The 27960-nt window shown below is 39.3% G+C and overlaps 1 protein-coding gene across 2 annotated transcripts; it reads left to right on the top strand.

Moving 5' to 3' along the window:
• The first annotated feature begins 1184 nt into the window (after positions 1-1184).
• clip3 (CAP-GLY domain containing linker protein 3) lies at positions 1185-27752 on the top strand. Of its 2 annotated transcripts, none has more exons than XM_042413211.1 (14): positions 1185-1239; positions 7142-7549; positions 10401-10540; positions 13692-13785; positions 14768-14929; positions 15099-15217; positions 15583-15819; positions 17914-18049; positions 19537-19686; positions 19832-19963; positions 20832-20955; positions 21305-21372; positions 21893-21965; positions 22662-27752. In XM_042413211.1, exons 2-14 carry the CDS (start codon positions 7165-7167, stop codon positions 22714-22716), a joined length of 1875 nt encoding a protein of 624 aa, XP_042269145.1. In that variant the 5' UTR covers positions 1185-1239; positions 7142-7164; the 3' UTR covers positions 22717-27752. The 2 variants fall into 2 exon arrangements, with proteins under 2 accessions (XP_042269145.1, XP_042269147.1); XM_042413213.1 differs by lacking the exon at positions 1185-1239 and adding an exon at positions 17560-17610 and having other exon boundaries at positions 7428-7549.
• Positions 27753-27960: the final 208 nt, after the last annotated feature.

The raw sequence follows: 27960 nt of genomic DNA, 5'->3' as shown, positions 1-27960 counted from the left end.
ATGATGTCCTCCCTCTCTCTCCTGTGTGAATCATGTCCTGTCTCTCTCTCTCCTGTGTGAATCATATCCTGTCTCTCTCTCCTGTGTGAATGATGTCCTCTCTCTCTCTCCTGTATGAATGATGTCCTCTCTCTCTCTCTCTCTTCCTGTATGAATGATGTCCTCTCTCTCTCCTGTGTCAATGATGTCCTCCCTCTCTCTCCTGTGTGAATCATATCCTGTCTCTCTTTCTCCTGTATTAATGATGTCCTCTCTCTCTCTCTCTCTCTCTCTCTCTCTCTCTCTCTCCTGTGTGAATCATATCCTGTCTCTCTCTCCCCTGTGTGAGTGGTTTCTTGTCTCTTCTCTTCTGTGTGTGTGAATGGTGTGATCCCCTCTGTGTATGTGTAGTCTATCCTCTTCCCAGATCTCCATGGTGATGGAGGTCACATGACTCAGATCCTATTCTGTTTTGGCGGCACCTGGAAGCTTCTCTGCCTCTTCTTGATCACATTCTTCATATATATATATTATAAATCCATTATAATCCATTATATAATATTTTGCCATCATGTTGTCCATGCTGTATTTCTACAATTTGTTTTTCTTGTTATATTCTGCACACACATTTATTGCCCTTCTTTCCATCCTGGGAGAGGATCTTCCTCTGTTGCTCTTCCTGAGGTTTCTTCGAGGTGTTATGTTGCTCTACAGACTGTTTAGACTCATTTAGGCAAATGTGTGATTTGTGATACTGGGCAATACAAATAAAATTGACTTCACTTGACTTAATTTACTTCCATTGCTGCAGAAAGACTATGAATTGTTAATCCATTACTTGATCCCTGAAAAAGGCATCTTCATAACTTTGAAATTCACACATTTTTTCAGATTTTGGTAACCTAAACTTGACGTTGTGTACATTGACGTTGTAAAGACATTTTGTAATTATTAATTCTTTCTCACAATAAATTCGTATTTTTGAACAAGCCTATCAATGTATTTATTTACCATCTGCAGTCGATCTTTTTTTGGCATCATTTTAAAGTCAGTGCGTCACGCTGATATGTGGAATTGAATTAAAATAGAGAGGAGGGGAGAGAGAGAGGTAGAGAGAGGTAGAGAGGCAGCGGGAGAGAGAGGGAGAGAGAGGTAAATAGGCAGCGGGAGAGAGAGATAGCAGAGCATCAGTGTTGTTTCTGCTGTGGACCAGGGAGGAGAAGAGGACCATCACCGAACAACCAGCGGCTTGTTTTTCAGGTAAAAAACACTTTAATCTGCAGTTTATACTCACACATGTGTGTTATTTATAATATGTATAATATGTATTGATGATCATCAGGCTGTCGTGTTATTTCTCTGCCCCTGTGAAAGATGGAGATGCTGAGGCAGAGAGATGGAGAGAGAGGGGCGCTGTTCAAAAACAAAACCTCTGAAATAATCCTCCATTTGCTAAACCGACAGCCAGTTTAACATCTTTTTTTAAATCGACCACCTTCTGTTTTTTAAATATTTACATGAATATAAACGTGACCCCTTCACGTCTCTCTCTGCGTGTGCGTCCGTTCCATTGTTTCTCAGTGGGGCGTTTTTCCCGATCCTGCCCTTTACTACGCACATTGGCACAAACCACAAACTGGGGTTGTGGCGGTTTGTAATTTCTGTTTTTTTATTTGTTCGGATCGTGACTGTAATGCTGGAGCTGACACTGTGAAGGACGCGCTGTCTGCTGCGTCTGTTCTTGTTTTTATGGCGTTTTTTTTTCTGTCTCTGGTCGGGTTTGTTGTAAAATGGAGGCTGGATGGAGGAGGAGGAGGAGGAGGATGCTGCCATGGCCTCCCTCTGCCTCTCACAACCTGCTTGTGCACATCACATGGTGTCTCTACACCCTGAAAATCATCCAAAATCAACAGATATAACCATTTAATGAGTATTTAGTGTCTCTGTGTGAGTCTGTCAGTGGTGTTCAGTGTTTAAAATGACATTATTGTTGGTTTCCATCTTGTCCATTAATCCCACAGAGACTCAGTGTATGACAGATGCTCCTACTGATTCAATACAAGGTCATAATAATCTCATTTATAGGTTCTATAGGAATATTAAAGGTCCATCATATATTGCATGTTAGGAATGAATATACTGTATGTTTACAGTCTATCTATAATTTTTCCATCCTGATTTTCCATTTGGTAATATTGTTTTTTTGGTCTATTCTGTACACACAACATCTATTGCGTGTCTGTCCTGGAAGAGGGATCCCTCCTCTGTTGCTCATCTGAGGTTTCTTCCAGGTTTTACTCTTTAAAGGCTTTTTTGGGGGGTTTCCTTGTCTTATCTTAGGAGGGTCTAAAGATAGAAGGTCTCATTTGTTGTGCAGATCGTAAAGTCACCTGAGGCAAATTTGTGGTTTACAATATTGGACTATATAAATTAAAATGGACTTGACTTGAATGAAGGCACTCCTAACTATTGTTCGATTGCATTTTGTGTTGTGCACATTAAATATTTATTTGTTTTTACAGTATATTTGTTTAGGTGTTCAGTCTTATTTGATACCAGTACTGTAGCCCATTTGGGGAAAAGAGAGGTTTTATTGAAAATATCAACTACATACTGTATGATATGTATGATATCCATTCTGGTCTAGAATAGAATAGAAAAAATAGGGCGTCCTGTTGGTGTTCAAAGATGAAGTGCACAAAGGAAAGGTGACATCCTGGGTTTGAATTCTGTCCATTTAAATATCTTTATTTTAATAATTATAACACATTGTCATGTTACAATGACAAGGTGTTCAAATCTTACTCTTTTTTACTTAGAAGATTGACAGGAAACCTCAGGAGCCTGCGTCAGATTTTCAGAAATACCTTCTGAGAAGATTTTGAGACGTAAACTTTCAGCTGTCTGCGACCTCTGAGCGTAGAGGTCAAAAACAGAAAAGCCTGATGCTAAAGTACGTCACTGATCCTGATGATTCATCTTTCACATGCCTCCCAGCTACATTTTCACTGTTTTTCCATCATTAAATTACAAAATACCACTTGTAATACATCCGAAAACAACAGGTACAGTGTTACAGCAATAATCTATAATTTTTCAAGATGATTGTTTGTATTTATTATGTCCACCTCTTCTCTGTGCGCATACTTTCATGTTTCATATTTGTCTGTCCGTGCTGACTCACACAGTCGTGTTGCATAACCTTTATCGTGGCCTCAGCTGAGTCCTGTTTTTAGTCCCGTTCAGTCCGTGATTACTGTTCTGTTCAGGCAGGAATCTACCAGCTGAGACCGCAGATTACATAAACCACCGTACAGAAACAGAGACAGATAATTACTTTAAACGGAGAAATTAAATTGACCAAATGTCGCGGCAGGAAGTTTTCATCAAGGAGTGTTCATTGGACAGAAGGCTGGAGAGGATGTTGGAGTCGTTTCTCACATGTTGTTTTCATGTGATCACTTTGTTGTTATTTTGTGATTTGAGCAATAATGAACATTCAGACTGCAGCTGCAGGGTAAAACAGGAAATAGACTTAAATTTCCATCAATAAACTGAAGAAAGTGTGTTTAAGATGTATTTTCATTAATTTAAATTCAAATTTGACGCCTTCGTTTGATACAGATCAGTATCCTCTCTGCATGGATGTCTGATGCAACTGATAGCAACTGTTAGCTTAGCATATAGCTCATGCTGCAGACAGACAGTAGCTGACTCAGATTAAACAACAGTGCTGGTGTTTGTGTGGATTATAGTGTAAAGCTCAGAATATAGAGACATCTCATATGCCTCCCTTGACCTACTACATGATGTCTGTGTGTGTGTACTAATCCTCAGATATGGGCAGATGGATAAAGAAGATGTGAAAGATGAACAAGCTTCGACTGGTTTAACTGGCTTCTTCTGCTGATTGAACACTGTCTGCTCTTTACTTGGCTTCATTCACGCTGCAGCTCAGAGGCAGATTCATACTGAATGATTCTGCAGTTCACAATTTATGGTCCAGGGAGTAAGGTGTCCCTTATTTAGTCAGGTGGGAAGTCAAGTCTCTCATACAGGATTTGTGGACACATACTGTAAAACATCATACAGGAATTTAGTGGAATAAACTCATCTGTTGCCAATAACTTAAGTTATATATGTAAGTTTTTATTTATTTCAAGTTAATTTAACCTTAAACATGAGTTCACCTGACATGAAATGATTAGTTGAATGAATGTACTGCAGAGACTTCACTCAACTTAATAAATTCAGTTTTTAAAGATATTAATATTAGCAGACATCCCAGCATGCATAATGAAAACAGCGCAAACCGTGATGGAGGTTATTGAATTCAGTACCTTCCTCTGAACACTTATAGTTTAATAAGGTTACTGGGAGCAGCCACACATGTTGACTTTGTGCCGACTGGTACAATTTATCTCCAGTAGCATCAGCTGCAACTATAAATTCTTAGTGTGAAATGAAAAACTGATTTATCTACCTGTAGACTATACAGTAGAGAAAATGTAGACTGAAAGCAAATCAGACTGTGACGTTTGTCAACATGACTGAACAGTTGTTGATTGAATTTAATACCTTAAGTTTATTGAACTTGTTATATGTATTAGTTTTACATTTTAGCAACTCGTGAGACGACTTTAAACTAATTATTCAACTTATGTTCAGTCAATTCACATTTACGGCAGCAGGGGAACATCTGTTTCTAAGTAGAATGAGCTTAAATTGTTTTACAGTGCACATGGATGTAAGCGGATGATAAAATTTGGACTCTGGCTGCTACACTTGTGTGTAAAGTATAATTAGGATTTAAAAGTGTGGAGCTCAGCGTGGCAGATGAGCCTGTAATGCATCTGACCATCATGTCAGAGACTGGAGTGCCAAGCACAGGCCTGCAAAATGCCTTTATGGACAGCAGACAGTAAAGAGATGACAGACAATGAGGAGAGAGAAAAGAGAGAGAAGGGGAAAAACATGCAACAGGTCGTTTTGGTTCCTGGTTTGCACCATAAAGCCTGTATGGCAAGTTGACCATATGTTGGCTTTTAAACGATTAAAAGTTGCAAGTTTACAACATATAACTCCTGTCCTAATTACCATAAATGTCAGAAGACTGTTGGATTTTATCCTGAAGATGGCAATGTGTCAAGATGTTTACTTGAAGTAAAAAAAAATTGAATCAGCGAAATGAGTGTGCAGCTTTCCCTGCTTTTCTTTTCTTTTTTTTGGTTACCATAACTACGATCCTTCTCTATAAATCATCCACACATGCATCATCATGGTTTGACGTGGCTGCTGTGTCAGTTAACACCACTGTGCTGTTTCCAAGTGTCGACATGTGTTGATGATCCAGAAATGATCTGAAATTTTATTACATTTGCTCCCTGGGTCAGCCCACTCCAGCTGCCGTATGTTTATAAATCCTTCTATCTGTATGGCATGTATGACGAGTCCTATGGTATTAAATTATGCCTTTTAATTACATGTTTCACTTGAGAAAACTGTCAGTATCTCTTTCCTAACACCCACTTTAAGTCACTGTAAAACAAAGGCAACCATTAATAGAATATCTTTATATGCAGATGATAATTCGATGTACGTAACAAAACCTCAACAAAGTATCTCCTGTATTCTTCAGCTCGTTAATTTTTTGGCTTTTTTTCTGAATACTGTGTCAGCAGGTGTAAAAGTGAATTAGTGCCTGTTGGTTTGGATGATCTTGAGGTCCTGAATATGTCTCCTTTCAAAATCACAAAACTTATTTAGGTATCGAAATTACACAACAGTACAAATAGTTATTTAGGGCAAATTTTCCTGCTTTCATTTATAAGTTACAATCATGTATTCAGTTTTTGGATTGAATAGAAGAGTTAACACAGGATAGTCTGTTTGCTGCAATTATTACATCTTTCTCAAAATATACTAATGAATGTCACAAAATCAGAGTGAGTGGATACCTCATCTCCCAGATTTTGGTTATTACAGGACATTCAATATGTTATCATGTTTTATGTTGATGCAACCTCTGTAGCTCCTATCTGGCTTGAACTGGAAGGACAGCTAGAGGTTTATGATATAAATCCATCTTTTCCTCCTTCCTCCCTTCCTTCCTTCCTTCCTTCCTTCCTTCTTTCCTTGGGTGTTTGATAATGGAGGAGAAGATGGATGGTTCAGTAATGGAGGGAGTGGCTGCTGGATGGATTTCAGTGCCTTGTCCATTTGTTAAGTGGATTGTAGATTTAATCCAGTCAGGCCCGTCAACAGCTAATGATGGACAGGGAGAGTTAGCATTAGCCTTTTTAGCTGCTGTTATTATCATTATGCCGCAGTGGGTCAATTAGTTTTGCTTTCTCATTGTTTCTCCACACACACAAGCTAAGCACAGCATTTGTCTGGTGATGCAGAATGGAAAGACAGAAAACAAAGAGGCGTACCAAGATTCTTGAAGCCAAACCAAACTAGATCGTACTGGTTTAACCTCAGATTGGATGACTGACAAACCTGCTGATGAGGCTGTCACAGTGCTCAGCCAAGCCAAGACGAGCACGTAGGTGTCAACTGACACAAGACACAAGTACAAGTCACAAGTTTTTAGGTCTTTGTCAATTGAAGATGCAAAACTTTCAGGTCTGAATGCTGACACCGAAACAATATTTTCTCTGTCAAAACCATTAATAGTGTTTTTGTACAAAGCTGGGACTGGATTACTGGCCCAGATCGAAGGTCCCCAAAACCAGAGACTCTGTTTTAAGTGACTCTTTAGAAAGTCAGATCTTTTGATATCTACTCATAAGTTCAATCATTTTTATTAGAATACATTTTGTTTTTTTTCCCCTAAATACAACTGTTGGATGTTGAGTTTGTTTTGTTTTTCAAAACAACATTAATGAATTTAGTGGGGTGAGAAATGATATCAGTAAATCAGTTTAAAGTCATCTGCTTTTGTAATCAGGGTACATTGAGGTATACTTCAATCTGAAAATCTGTAAAAATGGATTATGATGACCTTTTATTGTTTACCAGCAGGCTGTGATATCTGAAATAACTGTAATTGTTTGTATACATGTGCACAGGAGAGATAAAAAAGTTTTGCCGATTGAAAAACAAAAACAAGAGAATCATATTTGACGTTATTAAAAGTGTCGTGCCTCCTCTCTGACAGGCCCAGCTGCAGCATCCCTCATCATGACTAAAGAGGAGAACCTGGAGGTGCAGGAGAAGGAGAGGCACGACCGAGAGGAGCAGGAGGAGGGGAGGGTCCAGAAGGAGGAGGAGGAGGCTCTGACTGAGGAAGAGGAGGAAGAAGAGGAAGACGATGAGGAGGAATACGAGCTAGAGGAGAGGGAGGGCGAGGAGAGAACGGAGGTGGAGGATGAGGAGGACGACGAGCAGGAGCAGGAGGAGGAGCGGGAGGAGAGAGAGGAGCGGGAGGAAGAGGAGGATCCACCGGCCGGCAGGGAGCTAGAGCCTGAGCCGCTGTCAGTGTCTGAGTACCAGAGTCCGGTCCATGAACCGCGGCGCCGAGCCATGGTGCATCCCTCCGCCCAGGCACCGCTGCCCAAAGACTACGGTACGTCATGCCATCTTAAATACACATCTTCATACCACCTTTAATACTACATATTGCCATACCTCTCTGCCCTCCTGCTATATCACTTGCACACTTTTATAAAGGTGAATGGTACATCTGTGTGGACAGGTATAACCTTAAAACTGCAGTAACTGATTTTCTGTCCACTAGTTTTTAGCAGAAACAAGTAGTGAACACAACACTGACACATCATCACCTTTTAAGTGTAAAATGTTGGTTTGGTTTGGTTTTATTCTGCCATTAAACATCTTGCACTTAAGGCAATTTTCCACATATGCACCAGGAAAACAAACAAACAAAAGTACACATGTTGAACTTGTCAGCAAACAGTTGCTTATTTCCACATCCAGTCACGGAGCAACATTATCATTCATTTGGAGTCGTGTTTCTGTCCACCTAATGAATGTAAATCCAATATTCACTCTCTTTTAGCTCTGTTTATGCTCTCTACCAACTCCTGAGGGAAATATCTGGCTCTTTATCTGCTAAATGCTCCACTATGTTCACCAGCTAGTCTACAGCTAACTGTGTCTGTTTGCTGTTTGTAGCTGAGCAGGTAGCGTACAGTGGCTTTTTAGAGCTTTTTCTCTGAAAACAGCCGCGAGCGCTGACATTTATTTGTTTTTCCTTCTTTCCTCTCCCATTAATCATCTCACAACCCCACAGATTTATCTGGTGGCTCTTTAGAGGGGCCCAACCCCTAGGTTGGGAATCACTGGACTAAACTAGCTAACTGTATATAAGGTAGTTCAAACTCCACCTCCAGCAGCTACAACAGTAACATGCTGCATAACAATCTAATATTGTTGTATGTAATAAAATATCAGTCACAGGGGATATTTTACAGCAGGGCGAGTACTTTTACTTTGGATACTTAAATTAAATTTTGCTAATAATACTTCTGAACTCTTACTTTATTGGGATTTTGAGTGCAGGGCTTTTAAATAAACTTCAGCAGAGACTCCATGTCACTGCCAAGGCTTTAAAGTCTTACAAAACACTCATAAAAACAGACAGAGCTTGAGCGCAACGGTACAATAAAATAAACTGTTAAAGTCACAGACGACGGTGGATCGTCAGTACATACAGTCTGAATTTCTGACAGCTGTGTGAGCGATCAATAGGTTTGGAAAGCTCTGGATTGACTGCTTTATGGGCGACAGGCTAATTGATATTCACCAGACGAACTCAGAGCAGGCCAACTCCATTATACACTGTGTGTGTGTGTGTCTGTGTTTTCTCCATTTCCCAGCAGTGAATGAGCGGTCCTGCTCACCAGCCTGACAGAGAATTTTCTGTCCGGTTGTACAACTGGGAGCCAAGTTTTAGCCATTTATTTACTAACTGGTCACAATCCTACAGAACCTTTTTTTTTGTTTTTTTAAATATACATCAATACATCAATTGTTTTTCTTGCTTCTATGAAAATTGCAGAGATTTTAGATAGGTAATCTATCACAGTGAAGCTATGAAAAGTAAGACTTAAAAACTCAAACCAATAAACCCATCAAGTAAAAAAACCCAAAAAACTCTGATCCAATTAAATTGCCCCTCTTAAACAACTAACATCCATCCTGTCCCAACTGAAAAACAAAAGTTTCCTATAAAACATTATCCATAAAATGACAAAAAATAGAAGAGGCTCTTAAGATGCAAAAAGAATGAATTTATTTTTCATGTGTAAATTTAACCACAACCTGACCTGGACCGGTTTTGAGTAACACCTCACCTGTCTTCATTCAGCCGTCAGCTAGTCACCGTAATTAGCAAGGTAGTTGTGGAATGTAATAGCTACGGCTGATGAAGTAAAATGGCTCGTTCAAAACTAGATGATATTAAAAAATGAAAGGTTGACAATGAAAAACGATTAAGGATCACTGGACTGAGAAATGCCTTTCATTTTGATTAAGGGAACCATTGTGCTTCTTTTGCAATGAAACAGTGTCCATAACGACACTAAACACGCCTGTTTTGAAAGGTAAGAACCACTGAACTGAACCATTTGAAGTCATGATATCAAGACTCCAAAAGAATAATTGTAAAATCAAACATTTTCAACAATGAATGCAGAGAAGAACTCACTAATGAACACTGACACCAGTGACATCACACCTTTTTATACTCAAGTTTAAGGACTTGGTTACACAACGGAGATGTTACATCTCCCATTAATACAGAAATACTGTTCATGTATATGGTTTCTGTACTGAAATATCATCATATAATGCACCCTTTGATGCAGTGAAAATATATTAAGTGGTCCTTTAATACCCCTCTTTTAGAGACATAAACTAAAAGTAATGACCGATCAGGAGAAGAGAGGTAAGAGGCAAAAGCTGTTTCACAGAAACCAGAATTTATACATAAAAAAACAAAAAACAGCAATATGAATGACTAAATGGACAACAGTAAGACCTTCTGGATGTAGCGTTCTCAGATAGAAAAACCTGAAAAACAGAGAATAAAGTCAGTATCATGGTCTCAAAGTGACGATTTGTGAGATTTATGAAACTATTTTTCCGTCTGTGGAAGTGAGTTGTTGACAGAAGTGAAGTTTGTCGTCGAGCTGATTGCGGTTACTCAGTGAAATGAAATCTGCCTCAGAGCTCAAACTGCAGAGCTGGCAGGAAGAGAAACTGCAGAGCTCACAGGTCATATCTGATTTGATGACAGAAACTTCTTGGCATTGCCATCTGGGATAATTTCTACTCTCCAAATTTGGTTTTTTACTCTTCCCTCATTGGTTCATCTTCCCTCCTGTTCGTCCCTGTCCCCTCTTTCTCGCTCTTTGGGTTTACCTTAAACTCTTCTTGTGTCTGTCTGTCTCCAGCTTTCACCTTCTTCGACCCCAATGACCCGGCGTGTTTGGAGATCCTCATGGATCCTCGGACCACCATCCCCGAGCTGTTCGCCATCGTGCGTCAGTGGGTTCCCCAGGTGCAGCACAAGATCGACATCATTGGCAACGAGGTGAGAACATCACAGGCTTGTGACTCTTTTACAACAAAGAATTCATAAGATGTCTTGAAACCCAACTACTTACTGCTTAAAAGGTTAGAATTACTTAATTAGTTAATTGACAGAATATTAATAGACTTAATAATTGATCATGATTCGTTTTTATCAAATACAAATACCAAACATTTGTTGACTACAGCTTTTGCATCACAAGCTGAATCCTGCTTCCTTCAACTGTTTTGAAAGAGTTAAAGGATGAGTTCACATTATTTCAAGTCTGTCTTAAAACAACAGTCAGGAGCCCAAATGAACATTGAAACAGGTTTTGCTTGCTGTAATAATTCCTCCTGTTCATACCGACCACTGCACTGCATTTAGAATGTAAATGACGAGGGACAAAATCCACCGTCCTTTAAAAGTCTATCTGAAGCTTATATGAGGCTTCGTCAGTCTGAGTTAGTCAAATAAAGTGGATACATTTCCCTGTTTGTGTCCTGTTCAGCTGCAGTGGAAGGACTGTAACAAAAAGAAGGGATTAGAAACTAAAAAAGCTTTATCTTTGAAAGATATTGACTTGATTGGACAGTTTAAACCTCATATTCAGATAAACTTCTAAATACATTTTTTGCACAGAGACAGGGCTTCGGATCATCACTTACATTGTAAGTGCATTATGAAGGGATCTTCTAACGGTCAGTATGAACAGGAGGAATGATTACAGCAAGAAAAACAATGTTCATTTGTGAAACTGACTATTGTTTTAAGACAGACTAGAAAATTGTGAATCCATCCTTTAAAGAAAGCTAAAGAAGCTAATGCTAACAGTACAGATGCTGCTTAAAAAAGGGGTTTGGATTTCAGCTTCCTGAATGTTTAACTGCATGTCTGTCTTGCCTGCCCTAGTTGCTCTTGGCGTGGAGCTTGAATCCAGACTCGATTGTCACTGTCACGTTGACCCAGATTCAACCCTCTGGACACACACACACACACACACACACACACACACACACACACAAGGAGATAATGAACAATGACATCTCACTGAGCAGCGAGGAGCTCGTATCGGAGCTGAACGCTGGAGCGAAACATTTCACATTTCATTCTGTTGAAGGAACGATTCATGATCCAGATATAAAGGCTGTTTAACTCTTACATACTGTTCATATTCTGACCCTTCACAGTATCCATTCATAATTAGTCTCTATACCTCTATAACTTCTGAACCATATCATAAATACCTCATCAGTCATTGATAAATGGGTGATTAATCCTTAATGAAGCTTTCAGAGAGCAAACAACACTCACAATCACACTATATGTTGGTCTTATGTTACATAAAACAGCCATAATGACTTATATTATATTTTGAATAATAAATACGGTTCAAATTTAACCTGGAATGCTCTCTATGTACAAACGTGCATCAGTGTATGTTTATCAGCTTCACAAAAGTTTTAAAAAAGATGAAATATTTCCATTTTTGTATAATCTGGGTCACTTTAGGAAAAGTCATAAAATTTCAGCCTAAAAAAAATGTGTTTTTACTGCATTCAAATGTAAAAATGGGTCAAATTTGAAAGGTTAATACTTCTTATTGTTTTCTGATGCTGTTTCCATCAGAAACATTTATTATCATTGATATAAATGATGGTCAAAACTATGAAAATGAGGACCAAGTTGTAATAAATCTAAATATTATGTCTAAATGATCAAATCAAATAAAAATTAAAAGATCAGCTCAGGTTTTTTGATTATTATTTGTAGTTGAATTGTTTGTTGCCATCCTGAAACACACGGATAAAAGAGATTCAACATGGGAGAAGAGGGAATGGATAAATAATAACTGAGTGCAGCTCAGTGTTGACTTTAATTGAAGGGTCGGTCCACACTGTAAATACCGACTGCACCGACAGCCCTCATGTACACTCAGTATACACACATACAAAGTTGTTTTTTTGTTATTTCGGCTGTTGCATTGACTTTCATTATTTCCCTGCAGACACACACATCGTGATAATGACCCAGATAAAATGGCTGCATGGACTAGAAAAAGAGACAGAGCAGAGAGAGAAAGTGGTGCAGAGGAGTGAGAGAGAGAGAGAGAGAGAGAGAGAGATGGAAAGTCAGTGAGACTCTATCATGACTCAGCAGGAAGCTGACTCAGCCTGGAGGAATATAAAACAAGGAGCAGACAGTGACATGACTCAGAAACGAGGAGTCAAGCGATCGAGTCTTAGCGAGACAATCGCTGACGTTTCAGATCGTCTTTGTTTTCTGCTGCCATATTTTATCTTTTAATTTGGCAGGTGATCCTTCCTGTAAACTATAAAATATAAAGCCGAAGAGTGACTGGAACTTCTGCTCAAGAATATCTAATAATGTGGTTCATTCAGTATTTCTGTTTTTAGCTGCTTTTAATGAACGGGGGTTAATTAAAAGCATCAGAGCGGGAAAAACAATTAATGTCAACCTCTTAGTTTTAACTCTGAATCAGACAGCTGTGATATCTCCCACTATAAAAGAACTACAGCAGTGTCAACAAACTGGTGTCAAAATGGCTGAAAAACCAGCATCACTCAAACATCTCAAACTTTATTTTCACCCTTCATACAGTTCAAAGTGCTTCACAGATGACTGACACGATGATTATGAGACAGAACAAACATTAACAGTAAAGCAGTTTTAGATGAATGCACACACGTAGTAATAACACTAATACAGTTGATCCATCTAATAAAAAGGAGATATATGTTGTTATTGTAGATTTGGTTTTTGGTTTTGAGATTAGATGTTGTTCAAATGAAGGTTGTTCACTGTTTAAATAAGTGATAACATAAAATAATACTTGCTGATAATGGAAAATATGAAAAATAATAAACCAGGCAGAGCTGAAGATGTCCACGATGGAAAACAGTGACTTCCTCCACGCACAATTAACACAATCAACAATTAACTGAAGCTACATTAGCCACTGCTAGTCCTGCTACTACAATGAGTCCGATATTTTCTTGAGTTACTTGTATTTTCCGTACAAGAATGTTTAACTAATGATTCATCAGGATAATGTGATGAACAGCTGTTGTGTGCACTAAACCGTGAACAATAACTTGTGACTCTCTGTTAACCTCCGTCCTCTGTGTCGTTCTCCTTTTCTCTGTCTCAGATCCTGAAGCGAGGCTGTCATGTGAACGACCGCGACGGTTTGACCGACATGACGCTGCTTCACTACAGCTGCAAGGCTGGAGCACACGGAGTCGGTAAGACGCTTATTTAATGTCAATCAGTCAGTCTGACACAATGCAACATTTAAAGGAAGATGATCAGTTAAATTTACTGTCAGCAAATCCCATAAAAAAACAAAACCAGTGAGGAACTGATTCTACTGACAAGTGTTGCTTGTTCAGCCGAAGCTTGATAGAGCTGGTTTATCTTTGCCACAGTCCTGTCAGGTCAAGTCAGTTTTATTAATACAGTCCAAAATCACAGAGTTTAATCTACATCTTACGTCTATCATTAGACCCTCAATTCAGATGAACCCCCCCCCAAAAAATAACCTCTTTAAAGGATAAAGCTTGCTGTTTAGTGAGGTTGTGATTATGTAGCACAACAACCTACAACAGGCTAATGCTGTTATGAGTCTTTAGAATCAAAACAAACTACAGAAACTATTGCCTTCGTGGTGAAGGAACATGTCACCCAGTACAGCTGTTGATGTGACTCACTGATGTATTTTTAATAGTTTTTGGACAACAACGGAGGTCTACGGCAGAGAGGAATAAGATATATCAGGCTTTGGATAAACACACAATACTTGTTAGTAGATCAGTTCATTGTTGATTTTGCTCTGCACATGAGATTCGTTGACAATAAGAAAAATATAAAAAAAACTGCCAGCCTTGTCCTTTAAATGATAGCAGCAAATTCCATTAAAAAACCAAAACTTTGCCTCAGAGGGCTAAACCTCCAGCTTACCTCTATTGTTAAACCTACAAAACTAACATCAGTTCAAGAGGAAGAGGAACAGAGGAGGGATCCCTCTTCCAGGTCTGATATTAATATAATGAATCCAATCAAACTAAATACGTTCCTGAAAGATTCTAGTGAAATTACTCCAATTAAATGAGTCCAACATCAGTTCTTCACATTGTTCCAAGTCAGTGCACAGTGCAGCTTGGAGGATCTGTGGTGTGACGGATGTCGTCGCGGCCTCTTTTAGTTTCATCCTAACTGTCTGTGCAGGCGACCCGGCAGCGGCGCTGCGCCTCAGCAGCCAGCTGATCTCTCTGGGCGCCGATGTGAGTCTGAGGAGCCGCTGGACCAACATGAACGCTCTGCACTACGCCGCTTATTTCGATGTCCCAGAACTGATCCGAGTCCTGCTCAAAGCCACTAAACCCAGAGGTACACACACACACACACACACACACACACACACACACACACACACACACACACACACACACACATCAATCATTGACTTTTCACTCACATTTGATAATCACCAGTCTGTTATTTGTGAATCACAGACTTCTTCTTCTTCTTCTTCTTCTTCTTGTGTTCTTCTCCACAGTGTTGAACTCCACATGCAGTGATTTCCACTACGGGACGGCTCTCCACATCGCTGCCTCCAACCTCTGTCTGGGTGCAGTCAAATGTCTGCTGGAGCACGGAGCCAACCCCACCGTCCGGGTAACAACTCGCTTTTCTTCTTTTTACCATTAAAAAGTCGTTACCCCAAACTTCAGTTTGACATCTGACATCAAACTACAATTTAAAATAAAGTTCTGTAGGATTGAACAATGCTTGGCTGCACAGCATGTGTTTGTCAAGACGGTGGAAAAAACTAGATTCTCTAGTGAGTGACATGTACTCCCTAAATCCAGAGACAGAACTCCATTTGTGGATTCAAAAAATAATCCCTCCAGCTCATGTTTCTTTCCTTGAATGCTCCATGGCTTTATCTTGCGATTTTAAATCTTGACCTAACTAAAGAAAAGTGTCACTCTCTTCTCCTTTCCCTTCTTTGCCCCCTTTCTATCATTGTCTCTCTGTAGAACGATAAGGGCCAGGTTCCTGGGGAGGTGGTTCCTGATCCGATGGACATGAGTCTGGACAAGGCCGAGGCTGCCATGGTGGCCAAAGAGCTGAAGCAGTTGCTGCTGGACGCCGTTCCTCTGAGCTGTAACCTTCCCAGAGCCACGCTGCCCAACTATGACAACATCCCAGGAAACCTGATGCTGACCTCGCTGGGGCTGAAGCTGGGAGACCGCGTGATGCTGGACGACATGAAGGTCAGAACCGTGCTCCGGATTAGATTTTATATGTCAGTCAACACAATGAAATGATGAAAATGAAATGTTTGCAATCAGAAAATGTGTTGCTAAAACACAGTATTTGAACTGGTGTTTACTGAGAACGCAGAGGGAAACAAAATGCAAGGGATCATGGGTGAAAGGAGATTTTTTTCTAGTGTTAACAGGTAATCCTGGTGATTTTCTATGTTTTTCTTGCTGTCAACAAATCCCATGTGCCGACCCAAAACAACAATGTGTTAGTCTGTCTCTCAATACTTCCTGCCTTTGCTTCTCTATCTGTGAATTGAAGTAAATCTTTAAGAACACAAATATATAGTCTCATCTTTTAAAAAGGCTCAGTAACTTCCTGAAACAGCTGGTTGGCAAATATAACTCAAATAACTGGAGATAGTACAGCTGTTGGGGACTATTTTCAGCAGCGGATGAATCCACATTTGGTGCTCTAGTGAGTATCAAATGAACTACAGTGTGTGTTCATGGTGATGAAGGAACATATCACAGTACATTGTGGCAAATGTGGAATAAGATCTATCAGGGTTTGGATACACACACAATACTTTTTAGTAGATCCATTCATTGTTGTTTATCTCGTTTCATGGATTTTGTTGGATTTGTTGAATATCACCAGACTTATACTTGAAGAGCTCATCATGCTTAAAACAAATTAGTTTGTTTGATCACTTCCAAAGTCAAAGATTTTTATTGTTTTGCACTCGGCTGTTCACACGAAAAGTGACAGAAGTAATTGTTTGGGAAAAAGAAAATCTTGAGAGAGAAGTTCAAACTCCACCTTTAATTTCACACCTGGATAATCACTGAGTAAAGTGGATGTGATTGTCAGACTGTCGGCTCTGATGTCAGAAGGAGTTAGAGGGGTTTCAGACGCTGTTCGATGATCTGATGAGCTTTCAACGCTCCTGTCAGATTAAACATGAACCTGAACGATACAAATGCAAAAACACAAAACAGTCTGTCAAAGGAAACCATGTGGAGGGTTGACTCGTCATTCAATGAAGCGTTAAAATCTGAATTTTCACATTAATCACGAAGTTGCTTTACCCCTCAGTTTGTTCTATTTTCACATCAAACCACCTGAGATGTAAATTGAGACTTATTGTGAAGGACATTTAAAGACCCTGCTGAAGCATAAACAAGACACTGAATCTACATTAAACTGGCAAAAATCTAAAACACTGTTTTCATGCAATAACGACACGTCCGCACCATTTCAGTTTCAACCTCTGTCCATATTAAAATGCCAAAATGGGTAATTCTCCTCCTACTGGGCATGTGAGGAGGACAGACGAGCAAGTCAGCTACAGAAAACCAGCGAAGAAGAAACAGTCTACTATCACTGATATGACAGAGTTTCTACAAAGCTCAGTTTTCCCCACACAAACTACATATACACACATACAGGGGAGGAAAACGCCATCTTATTCTGGACTGAAGGCCAGAACGGCTCATCGTGACTAGAACTAGGAAGTGAGTCCCGTCCACTTCCAGGCTGATCAACCAAGACATTCTGCTTCCTATAATGACAAAATACAGTCATAAAGCTGTTTAAGTGTGTGTTCCAAGTCAGAAGATTGAGAAAATTTACATAATGTTCCTGAAATTATGTCACATGAACATGGCTGCCCACAAAGTAAACAAATGTGAGCTTTTACATGTATTTGCTGTTTGAGCTCTGAACAGTGTGTTCTCGCTGTGTAGCTCCAGAGAGACCAGAGCAGAGACGACAGCCCGCCTGCAAACCTCAGACAGGTTGGTGGGAAACGGGCGCCGGCTGGAAACGTAGATTAACTGGACTGACTCACCACACTGACAACATGCTCTCTTCCTGTCACATGGCAAATTAAAAAAAAACTGCTCCCTCTCACTCCCATCTGTAGCGTTGATGCACTTGTTTGTTACATTTCCTCCCTTCCCCTTCCGACACTCAGACTATCTGCCTCCATGCAACCTACTGTAACCAGCTAATGGAGCTCTAAAGGCATGTTTCAAGGGCGGGAATGATTTCACCTCTTAACTCGAGAGATGAGATGTCTCTCTCCGTCTCTCTTTCAGAGTGGCACTCTGAGGTTCTGCGGGACTACAGAGTTCGCCAGCGGTCAGTGGGTCGGCGTGGAACTCGACGAGCCGGAGGGGAAGAACGATGGAAGCGTCGGCGGCGTCCGCTACTTCATCTGCCCTCCTAAACTAGGTAACAGCGGCTGCCACGGTGCCTTTGAGCAAGTCAGTGAACACCTGCGTACGCAATGCCAGAGGGATTTTCTTTATGTTGAGAAGTGGAGGCTTCATTATTTATTGTCAGGGCTTTTGAGTTTGTATACTTACTTTAAGTCCTCCTATTTAGCATTTATAACCATATATTAACATTAACAAATTTGTTACAATACATTATAATGTAGCTGCAAGCAGATATAAGTGTTTATTAATGTGTTTGTCTACTATAACTCAACTATAACTTTGCTGGTGTATAAATAGAATATGTCTTCATAGGAGAAGTTATGCTTTTTAACAAATATTGTACAGTAATAAACACTTAAAATGTCTTTTATAGTGTGTTATAAACCATTTATGAATTTATAAATATATAAACTTCTTATAACTGCTAAATAGAGGGACTTAAAGTGAACTGTTATATATGAATATGCAAGGCAAGGCATGGAAAGTCAATTTCAAGTATCATACTGTATGTCTACTGCAAACACTTTTCTTGATTCTATTACTAAACAATAACAATTGCAGATAAAAAAAGAGTAAAAGGTCAGAACAGTCAGGCTCTTATAGGACAGAAAACAGCCAACTTTATGTGGAAAACTTTGAAATGAATGTCAAAGAACAACAGGAAATACACAAGCACTCACAACTTGACAAACGCAGACAGGAAACACATTCACATGAAAAACAGAAAGTAACATACTTAGTGATTTCAGCCTGGATTACTGCTCATACCAGGTCCCAAACAATGGTTTTTATCATGCCGATAATGTGCCAAATCAAAATGAATAACAGTTAAAGTGCACATATCTGAAGCATGGACTCACCCAGGTGACCCCAGTGTATAGTTGCTACTCAGAAAAAGAGGGAAATAGAAGCCAAACAAAAGATTAAAAAAAAAAAATTGTTTGCAAAATGTTATGTTGTTTCTTGGTGGGGCCACATCCCCATCTAGCTCCACCCTAGCGCTGCCTTTCATCCCCTGACTGGTCCAGTGGAGCCTCTCAGTGGACGACAGTAGTCAAAGACTCTGATTTTTCATGGAAACTATGGCCAATAAGAATGATTCTCACATTACAGTACTTGGTGTCCACTGGTCAGTGTCATGAGTGTGAGATATGCTGGTACTGACTGGAGCATGTCCCTTATGTTGCTATAATATAAAAACATGTAGCAAAAAGGGAACATTTGCCATTTAAAACATTTAAAAGAATAGTTTTCAGAATATGTCACCAACAATTAACACCAATCTGACTCCCTCAAATATTCCAGAAATGGCAGAAAGACTATTTTTCTCAAATATTGGTGCAGACCAAACCAGAGCTAAAAGGAAAGCTTATTCTGGAGTCTTTCTGCCCCAAAGTTGTCAAAAGTTTTCCAGTTTTTCTTTATCCGATCACAGGAATGAACTCAAGATAACATCAAAGGTTTTGAGGTTTCAGGGTGTTTGTCTCTTCTGTCCTGCAGGGATTTTCGCACCGGTGTCAAAGATTTCCAAGGCTGTGGATCAGGCGCTCTCGTCTGTCACCTCCACCCCCCGAACGCCCCGCATGGACCTGGCCTCCCGCCTCGCAGGAAAGACCAAGAAGGAGAAAGAGAAGAAGGAGAAAGAGAAAGGTAAGATAGCTCTGATATTCAGGAAGAAATAGCCTGTGCTCACTGTGAATACCAGTAAAGGTCATGGTGCAGTACAGTATGTTTGTATCAGTCCTGATTGGCAAGTGTAAACCTGGTTGTGAATGTGTTTGCTGTGCGTTCTCAGCCCAGAGGAAGAAGTCGTCAGTCGCCAGTCTGGATCCGGAGGGAATGAACGTGGAAGTCGGTGATCAGGTTCTGGTGGCCGGACAGAAACACGGCATCGTCCGCTTCTACGGCAAGACCGACTTTGCTCCAGGTCTGTCTGCTGGTCCTCTGCTGGTGGACTCTCTACACTGTATACACAGATTACACCGTTGTTCCAGGACAAAACTACACAAAATCTGCCCAGATGAGATGCCAGTTATCAGAAACAACTTTATTTAACCACATATATGTTTTATGTATAATAAATTCACTTGGACTGACATTATTTCTTAAGTCATTACCTCTAATCATCCTCAGCTCATCTGAATCAGGGATGAACTATATTCAGCTCAGAAACTCTTCTTTTCTTACTGTTCCTGTGTTTTCACTTACTAATTAAATACCAATCAATACTTTTTAATACATCCTTTGACTTAATAATCGTTAAACTGAGCAACTGAGCAATTATTGTTATCTGTATTTGAACTAAGCTGCTAAATACATCTATTTCAGAAAATATGCTAACATGGTTAGCATGTTAGGAAGTTAACATGCTGTTTGCGTGCTGGTTAGCATGTTTATTTGTTTTTTCACTGTCATTTTTTTCATATGTGTAACTGTGTCCAGCTGTGCCTGACAAACTGAGTCTGACATGTCCTAAAATAGCCACCGTACCGAGGAGAAAGCCCTTTTATTTATAACAACATGGCTTTTCCTCTGGTGCCACCGGACAATCTTTACTTTTACCCCAGTAGTGGTGACAATCTTAAAATAACAAAATTGTCAGTTTTGATCAGACAAACAAGTTGTCTTCCTTCGTCTTCTTCTCTTGTGTCCGTTTTGTCTTGAGGCTTGAGAGGGTGACAGTTGTGTCAAAGGAGTTTTTCACTCAACAGTGATAATTAGCAGCTTTTAAAAAAACAGTTTACGACCAGTCAGAAGCAGACCGGATGTGATCTGATCTGCTTGTGTCCCTGCAGGTTACTGGTTTGGTATCGAGCTGGATCAGCCGACAGGGAAACATGACGGCTCAGTGTTTGGAGTCCGCTACTTCAGCTGCCTCCCCAAATATGGAGTGTTTGCTCCGCCCTCCCGCGTCCAGAGGTGAGGATGTATTTAAAAAAAAACAACACCAAACCTTTGTTTTATTTACAGCTGATTATTATTTTAATTTCCCTTACCAGAGTATGTCAGAGTTTATTTTTGGTACATGAAATAGTTTGATGATGTTATAAGTCCATGATTATTATAATTACACCATGTTTTTTATATTAAATTCAAAATACTAAAGAGTATTAAAGCCAGTGGAAACCTGGTTCCAGAATAACATTTACTTTAGTTTTCTTCCTCTCCAGAAGTGTCTTTTTTTAATGTGATATATTTACTCTGGTAACATTATGAAAACACCAATAAACTGAAAGTTCATTCTTTTTTTTTTTTTTTTTTAAATCAGAATCGGAGGTCCTAAAGACGGCTCACAGAATGACAACTCCATGGTGAAGAAAGTGCATCAGGTCACAAGTAAGTATCATCACGCTCTTACAGCATCTCAGTTTCGTGCTAGTTCAACTTTGTACCTGAAATTACTGTAGTTTAATTGTGTAAATGGTTCTGTAGTGGACAATTATACCACAGCAGACAGTTCAGGAATATTTGCCTTTGTTTTTCATATATCTCAGAGTTCAACTGGACTTGTTTTAATCCTTTCAGATGCTTAAGTTATGGATTCTGTTGTAAAACTGAGTCTTTTAATGTTGTTGCCTTTCTGCAGTGAAGGTTGAAAGCAAAATAGTTTCATAACTGATAGAAATAATGGACAAAACTACCAAAACAAAACCCAAAATAACAATAATACACAATTTTAATTTAAGGTTCAGAAGCATAAATTCATAAATCTGAACAAAGGTTTGTGTTGTGATGGAGCGTAGAGCTTATTCACCTTTATATTTACCCCTAAATCAATGATTGATGGTGAACATCAGTAATTCCTTCCCTGTTATTAATATCATTGACATATTGTTTGTTTGTTTGTGTCTTGCAGTGTCGCAGCCCAAGCGTAACTTCAACACAATGCGTTCTCCTAAAGACCTGACCTCTGAGAGCTCCATATCCAGGTGAGAACAGTAACGAGATAACAACACATGCTCTGTACAGCTAACCCTAACCCTAACCCCTAACCCTAACCCTTAACCCTAACCCATAACCCTAGCCCCTAACCCTAACCCTAACCCCTAACCCTAACCCCTAACCCTAGCCCCTAACCCTAACCCTAGCCCCTAACCCTAACCCCTAACCCTAACCCTAACCCTAACCCTAACCCTAGCCCCTAACCCCTAACCCTAACCCTAACCCCTAACCCTAACCCTAAACCCTAACCCTAACCCTACAGCTCTGGACTTCTGCCTTAAAATATCTGAAAATATTAAAATGTGGGTTTATGCTGAATTTACATCACATGGGACTGATGGTAGTGATGGTAAAGATTCCCATGTTTACCATTTACGAGCCTTCATGTCATCAGACAACTCAAGACAATTTTATGACGGCAGAGTTGGTGAGGATTAAAGATAACATTTAAAATATAACACTATATCCATTAATCACCTTTAATGATGGACTCTGGCTGGTTTGAGGCGTCCATGTTTGTTTTCAGCTATTTCTTTATCAGAGATTCCCAGTTGTAACTGCAACTTGTATGTGTTGTTGTGGACGTTATATACAAGCAAGAAATGGGTAAATATGGTAACTCCAATGTGACGTAAATGCACATCTTCACATGTCCTTCCTCTTCCTGTCTTCTTCTCTTCCAGGTTGCTGTTCTGCTGTTGGTTTCCGTGGATGCTGCGTGCTGAGATGCAGTCCTAACCTCCTCTCCCTCCTTTACCTGTACACCGGATTGATCTCTCCGCTCTTCTTTTTTCGCCATCTCTTACTTTCGCTCTCCTCACTGAGTCTCCTCAGATTATCGCTGTTGTCGGTCAAACTTCTCGTAGTGAAAACCCCCGTCCCTTTTCTCTCGTACGCTCAGCCCAAAATCCTTCTAATTTAGCCGTTCTATAGCAAAATCTATAGTGCCTTGTATCTGATCAAAACGTCCTGCAATCCTTTAATGAAACTGAGAATCCAGCTCTGCTAAAGCAATTCCCCAAAAATATTCTCTTTACCCGTTTACACATCTTATCATTTTGTCACATTGTCCCAGCTTGGTATTTGTCCACGTTGTATCTTTTTGGGGCAGAAAAACTGCTGTTTATTCACTCTGAGGATAACAAAAAAACCACATAGCATTAGCTTGTGCTGCTACATGTTTTGTTTTTGCTGCTACTAGATTTGGGTCTCACCAAATTCTGGAATGAGTGCCAAACGGATTTGTCATAAAGTTTGGCACCAGTTGGCTGGAAAAGTGTAAATATTGTTGATGGTTTCGACTTGCGTTTTGCATATTTGTTTAAATCCGGAAACATACTCTGCGTAAGTACCTGAACACACGCACTCTGCTGCCTTGACAGTTACAGTTATTTCAGATCTTTCTTGTTGCCTTGAAACTGCACTTCACGCTTGTGTCGCGTTGCAGACTTCTTGTGTTTTCAAGCACGGGTGTGAACGCCATTCATGAGTCGCTTCAACGTGTTCACGTACTCACGTAGATTATGTATTTGATTGACTTGAGTCAGTCTGTAGTGGTGGACCCAGATTTGGCTGCTGCTGCTTCACTACTCATCTGAGACCAAGAACTTCATTTAATTTGTGCTGTCTTTACAGTTTTCTCTTTTCTCTTGTGTCGAGACTATCTCTCCACCCTACGTACTCTACATTCACAGGTGATGAAACTCTTTAAGGCACATAAGCTGAGGTGTCCACGCACTAATCGTGAACTTTTTGCTCTACTAGGATCACACACGCATGGCCTTTCTGACTAACCATGATTTGAACGTGTTTCGGAGCAGCCTTTAGCTGGAGAGATAGTCTCACACTCAGAGAACTATGGTTACACAAGTAACCAAGTCAGTGCTACAGATCTACTTTCAACCCTCAATACTTCTCTAAACTGTGTGTGAAGAACTTTATCACTTGCATGCTTTAATCTCAGATTTCAAACTGAAAACAGGGTTAATCATCTAGTATCTACTGACTTTGTTGTATTTTATCATGTTGTTACAGTCGATTATATTTTTTTATCTTACAGATGTGTAATATCACTGTTGGGGTGGAAGAGGACAAAATGGTTCTTGGTCTCTATGATATATATCTCGTCGCATGTGAGAAATGTTGCTCTGTAGTTAATACGGATGCCAACATTTTCTTACATCAAGTCGAATTTGACGTATTAAAGATAAAGTGTATGTTTAAGTTGCGTTAGTCACCCTTTCACAACAAATGTGAACACATAGGAAACAGCTGGATTTGTCTTTTTCCTTCATCACATCGAAAAAGAAAAATAAAGATTCAGCTAATTTAGTCTTAAATAGAAGAACTAGTTAGATATCATCTCGACTGAACGCCTTGGAATAAATAAAATGTCATTATTAATCAGTGTATTGCCAAATACAAACATTAGTCCTCCTAGTTAGAGTTAAAATACAGTGTATTATAGAAATCTTATAAAGAGCTACAGTACAATTGTAATGTCATTAACCAAAATTGCTAACAGACCCAAAACTTCCTTTATGTATCTTAAAAATCAAAAATGTTCAAATGAAAGTGTTTTCAGCCCCGAAACATGTGATATTAATGTTTTTGTGTTGCTTCTGTCATGCATATGCCTGAAAATAAGCTTCATTTAAACTTAATCTCAGCTTTACAACAATGAATCAGTTTAGAGTTGAATATTATCCAGCTCTGTTTCCCTACATCCAACATTAATTTTGTTCATCTTGAGGTTTAAAATTTTCTACCTTAGAATTTTAAACCCTTGACAAACTCTCCAGAGAGTCTGTGATATTTGTAAAAGTTTTCCTCCCTCTTTCTCCTTCCCCTCTACTCTCATCCCTCTTTCTCCAGTTAAATAACTTCGGTACATTTGTGAATGTGAGCATCTGTGAAAAGACAAAACAAAAACACAAGTTAATCTAAACTTACATGTGTGCTTAATGTTAAAATCTTTCTCCAGTATGTGCATAACTGAAAACAGCAATATGTTAACAGTGTACCTATCTCTGTGTGGAAATGGTTCCTGTGTTAATGTCTATTTACACTCTGTAAGCACACTAATACAGAGGGATGAACACACTCACACTCTGATGCCCGAAACTACCAACAAATGTTCAGACGGAGAAAAGAAACATTAAAAAACAACAAATCAGTCACTGGAGGCACAGTACATTTACACCTCAGAGACTTTGAGATTAGACAAACAGTGCGTAAACCCAATAATGGAAACCCAAATTTTATCATCTATATCTTTAAGTGATATTGCATGTATGGCATGTTTTACAGGTTGAATTTTCAATTTATGACCATGAATCGTTGCTCACATTTGTTCAGATATAGTTTGTGCTCTGGAAAGACTTGAGTATACTTCTGAATTTTGTGTTCCCACTCATTTTACTGTGAGTTATTTATCAAAAAGCACCTCACAAGTTAGTTTTCTCTTTTGGATAAAACATACAGATCTCAGAGATGCAACTGCATTTTTCCAGAGCTGTGAAACTTTATCAATATCTATATCAATAAAAAAAAATGTAACAGATGATTGTACCTATAAATAATGGATAATAATATTACATAATATTGGGTTTTATTACTAAATTGTTTTATAACTATTCCGCACATTTCTGCATTTTTAAAAAGTAATTTTTCGTAAAAGTGCTGAAAACAAGAAGATGGCTCTTTGGTATTTTGGTAAAATCCTAAAGTGGGTGAAGTTTTGGAGTCCATCAGCCTCTGAAGCTGGTCAATGAGAAACTTTCTCCGAGTTCAGACTGAACAGGCAGACTGAACATTTGTTGTTGGTTCATTGAGTATTTTTCTCAGTTGTTCTTTACGCACTGCAGCCTTGACTAAAGGAAACACTTTGTGGTTGCTCTTGCACACTGCTGTTGATAACTGTTCTGTTTGTGCCCGTGGAGTCGGCTTCAACATTACACTAATGATAACTACAGCGCTTACACTCATCAAGTGCTCAGTTTAGCTCAACAGAGTTCAGTCAGGCCATGGCTGCATATGAGCTTTTCATTCAAAACTCTGCTCTGAGCGTCACTGCTGAATGTGAGGTCAAGCGGACAGGTGGCGCGAGTAACACGTCATCCAACTCTCAGGCTTTGTTATGAGTCGTAGGTTGAGGTATGAGGAGTCCTGATCGGCTGACAAAGCACCGACCAGTTTAACATTTTGGACACAAACTCCTGACCCATTAGCGCTTGTTTTGAAGGTGTTTTTCGGCCTGAAAGTTCAGGTGGTTTAATCATCTTGCAATCCTTGCAATCATCTTGTGTGATCACTGCTTCATCCTAACAACAAGGCCAGGGTTCGCATCTATCTTGGAAAAACTGAAATTCAGTGAAGCAGCTTTCTAGGTAGAAAATGTCGTTGAAAATAACAGAAATGACCCGAAGGTCCTGAAAACTACAAAACTATAAACTACCAGCTTTTTTCAGGGATGAGGTGAGGTTTATATTATGCACACTGCTGATTTTAGTATTCGGCATCTCAAGTTCGCAGTGTACTGAGAAACCTGACTGAACTTAATTTCAGCTGTAAAATCTGAATAATAACCGAAATCAGAATTAAACTTCACTTTAAGCCACTTTTCTGAACCACTTTGGGTTGTTGAAACTGTCCTTTAAAGGTTCTTGAAGACAGTTTCTTGAAAGGAGCGAGAATCTTGAAGTCCTGTTAACACGATATGCAGATGACTCACAGCTGTACCTCCCTGTATTCATACTGTTAGCTACTTTCCCCTGCCATGCCATGCCATGCCATGCCATGCAAACCGCCTGATGAACTTCAGTAAATCCACATGGTATAGTTCACATCTGTTTATAATTTCACACACAGGAAACATGTCGCTACAAATAAGCTGCTGCAGCACAATGTTCAGTGCTAAAGCTCCACTGAGTCAAGATCCGCTGACTCTTTCATTTTAGGTGAACATTGACGTTAGTGGACCACAGTGATGGTGGACGTTTGTCTTTGTACAGTAAACGTACAGTACAGTCATTGTGTCCCAGTGAAGCCTATGTTGGTTTGAACATTGTGTTCTGACTACCGTGTAAATGTGGAGCTTTCTCTGGTTTGGCCACTACGTGTCACTAGCGAGTCACTAGTTATTCATGTTACTACCAGAAAACATTACATAAGCTTTCTTCATTACATATTCTCTGTTTAATTTACTCAAATTAAAGGACCATACTACTGATTTTGCTTGTTTAAGCCCTTTAACTTCAAACTGTGCATACTGTATACACTGATTTGTAGTTTATGGACTAAAACACTCAGAATCACTGGTTTGGACCCTTCAGATCATCTATAATCGATCGGTGTACGTGTTTGAGAATATAATGTTGAACTCATTCTCATAGAAACTAACTCAGCACTGGTTGTTTTAACATTAATAAGTCTTAAGAATATACAGTATATAGCCTATATTTTGATAACTTCACTAAGTGTACTTTTTGTTCTCCAGTTTTGTAGTGTGTGTGTGTGTTACTTCGTGCTTGGTTACAGCCCATGTGTGTGAGTCACTCCTGTTTTAAAAAGTGCGTGAAACTGATGGACGTTAAAGGGGAAACAGGGGAGAACGAGCATCGGACGTCTTCATCTTAACAGATACTCACTGCATGCTCTCTCTCTTTCTGTAACTTTCTCTCTCAGTATTTTCTGATTTTGGTTTTTCAATATGTGTATCTTCTTCTCATCAGCATGGAAATGCTTCAAATAATAACAGTGACAACTTGATGAATATAATAAAGAATTTGATGTTGTTTTTCTACCTCTCCTGTCCATTGCTTTTACTCATAGAAATCATATCATAGGTAAAGTTTTGAAATGAAAATTTATTTTGGTCTGTAAGCAATTGCACAAAAATTAGGTATAGTGAAGACTTTAAACACTATTGTGATAGCCTTTTGCAAGCTAGTTTTGCTATTTAGATCGGGGTTACAGCATAAT

Source organism: Thunnus maccoyii, chromosome 6 (assembly GCF_910596095.1).
Source record: "Thunnus maccoyii chromosome 6, fThuMac1.1, whole genome shotgun sequence".
Classification (NCBI taxonomy): domain Eukaryota; kingdom Metazoa; phylum Chordata; class Actinopteri; order Scombriformes; family Scombridae; genus Thunnus; species Thunnus maccoyii.
This window is presented reverse-complemented; position numbering and strand designations above follow the sequence as displayed.

Coding starts and splice junctions, on each gene's coding strand:
- clip3 (XM_042413211.1), top strand. CDS start 7,165: ATGACTAAAGAGGAGAACCTGGAGGTGCAGGAGAAGGAGAGGCACGAC. Junction 10,541..13,691: donor TCGACATCATTGGCAACGAG/GTGAGAACATCA, acceptor TCTCTGTCTCAG/ATCCTGAAGCGAGGCTGTCA. Junction 19,964..20,831: donor CAAGACCGACTTTGCTCCAG/GTCTGTCTGCTG, acceptor GTGTCCCTGCAG/GTTACTGGTTTGGTATCGAG.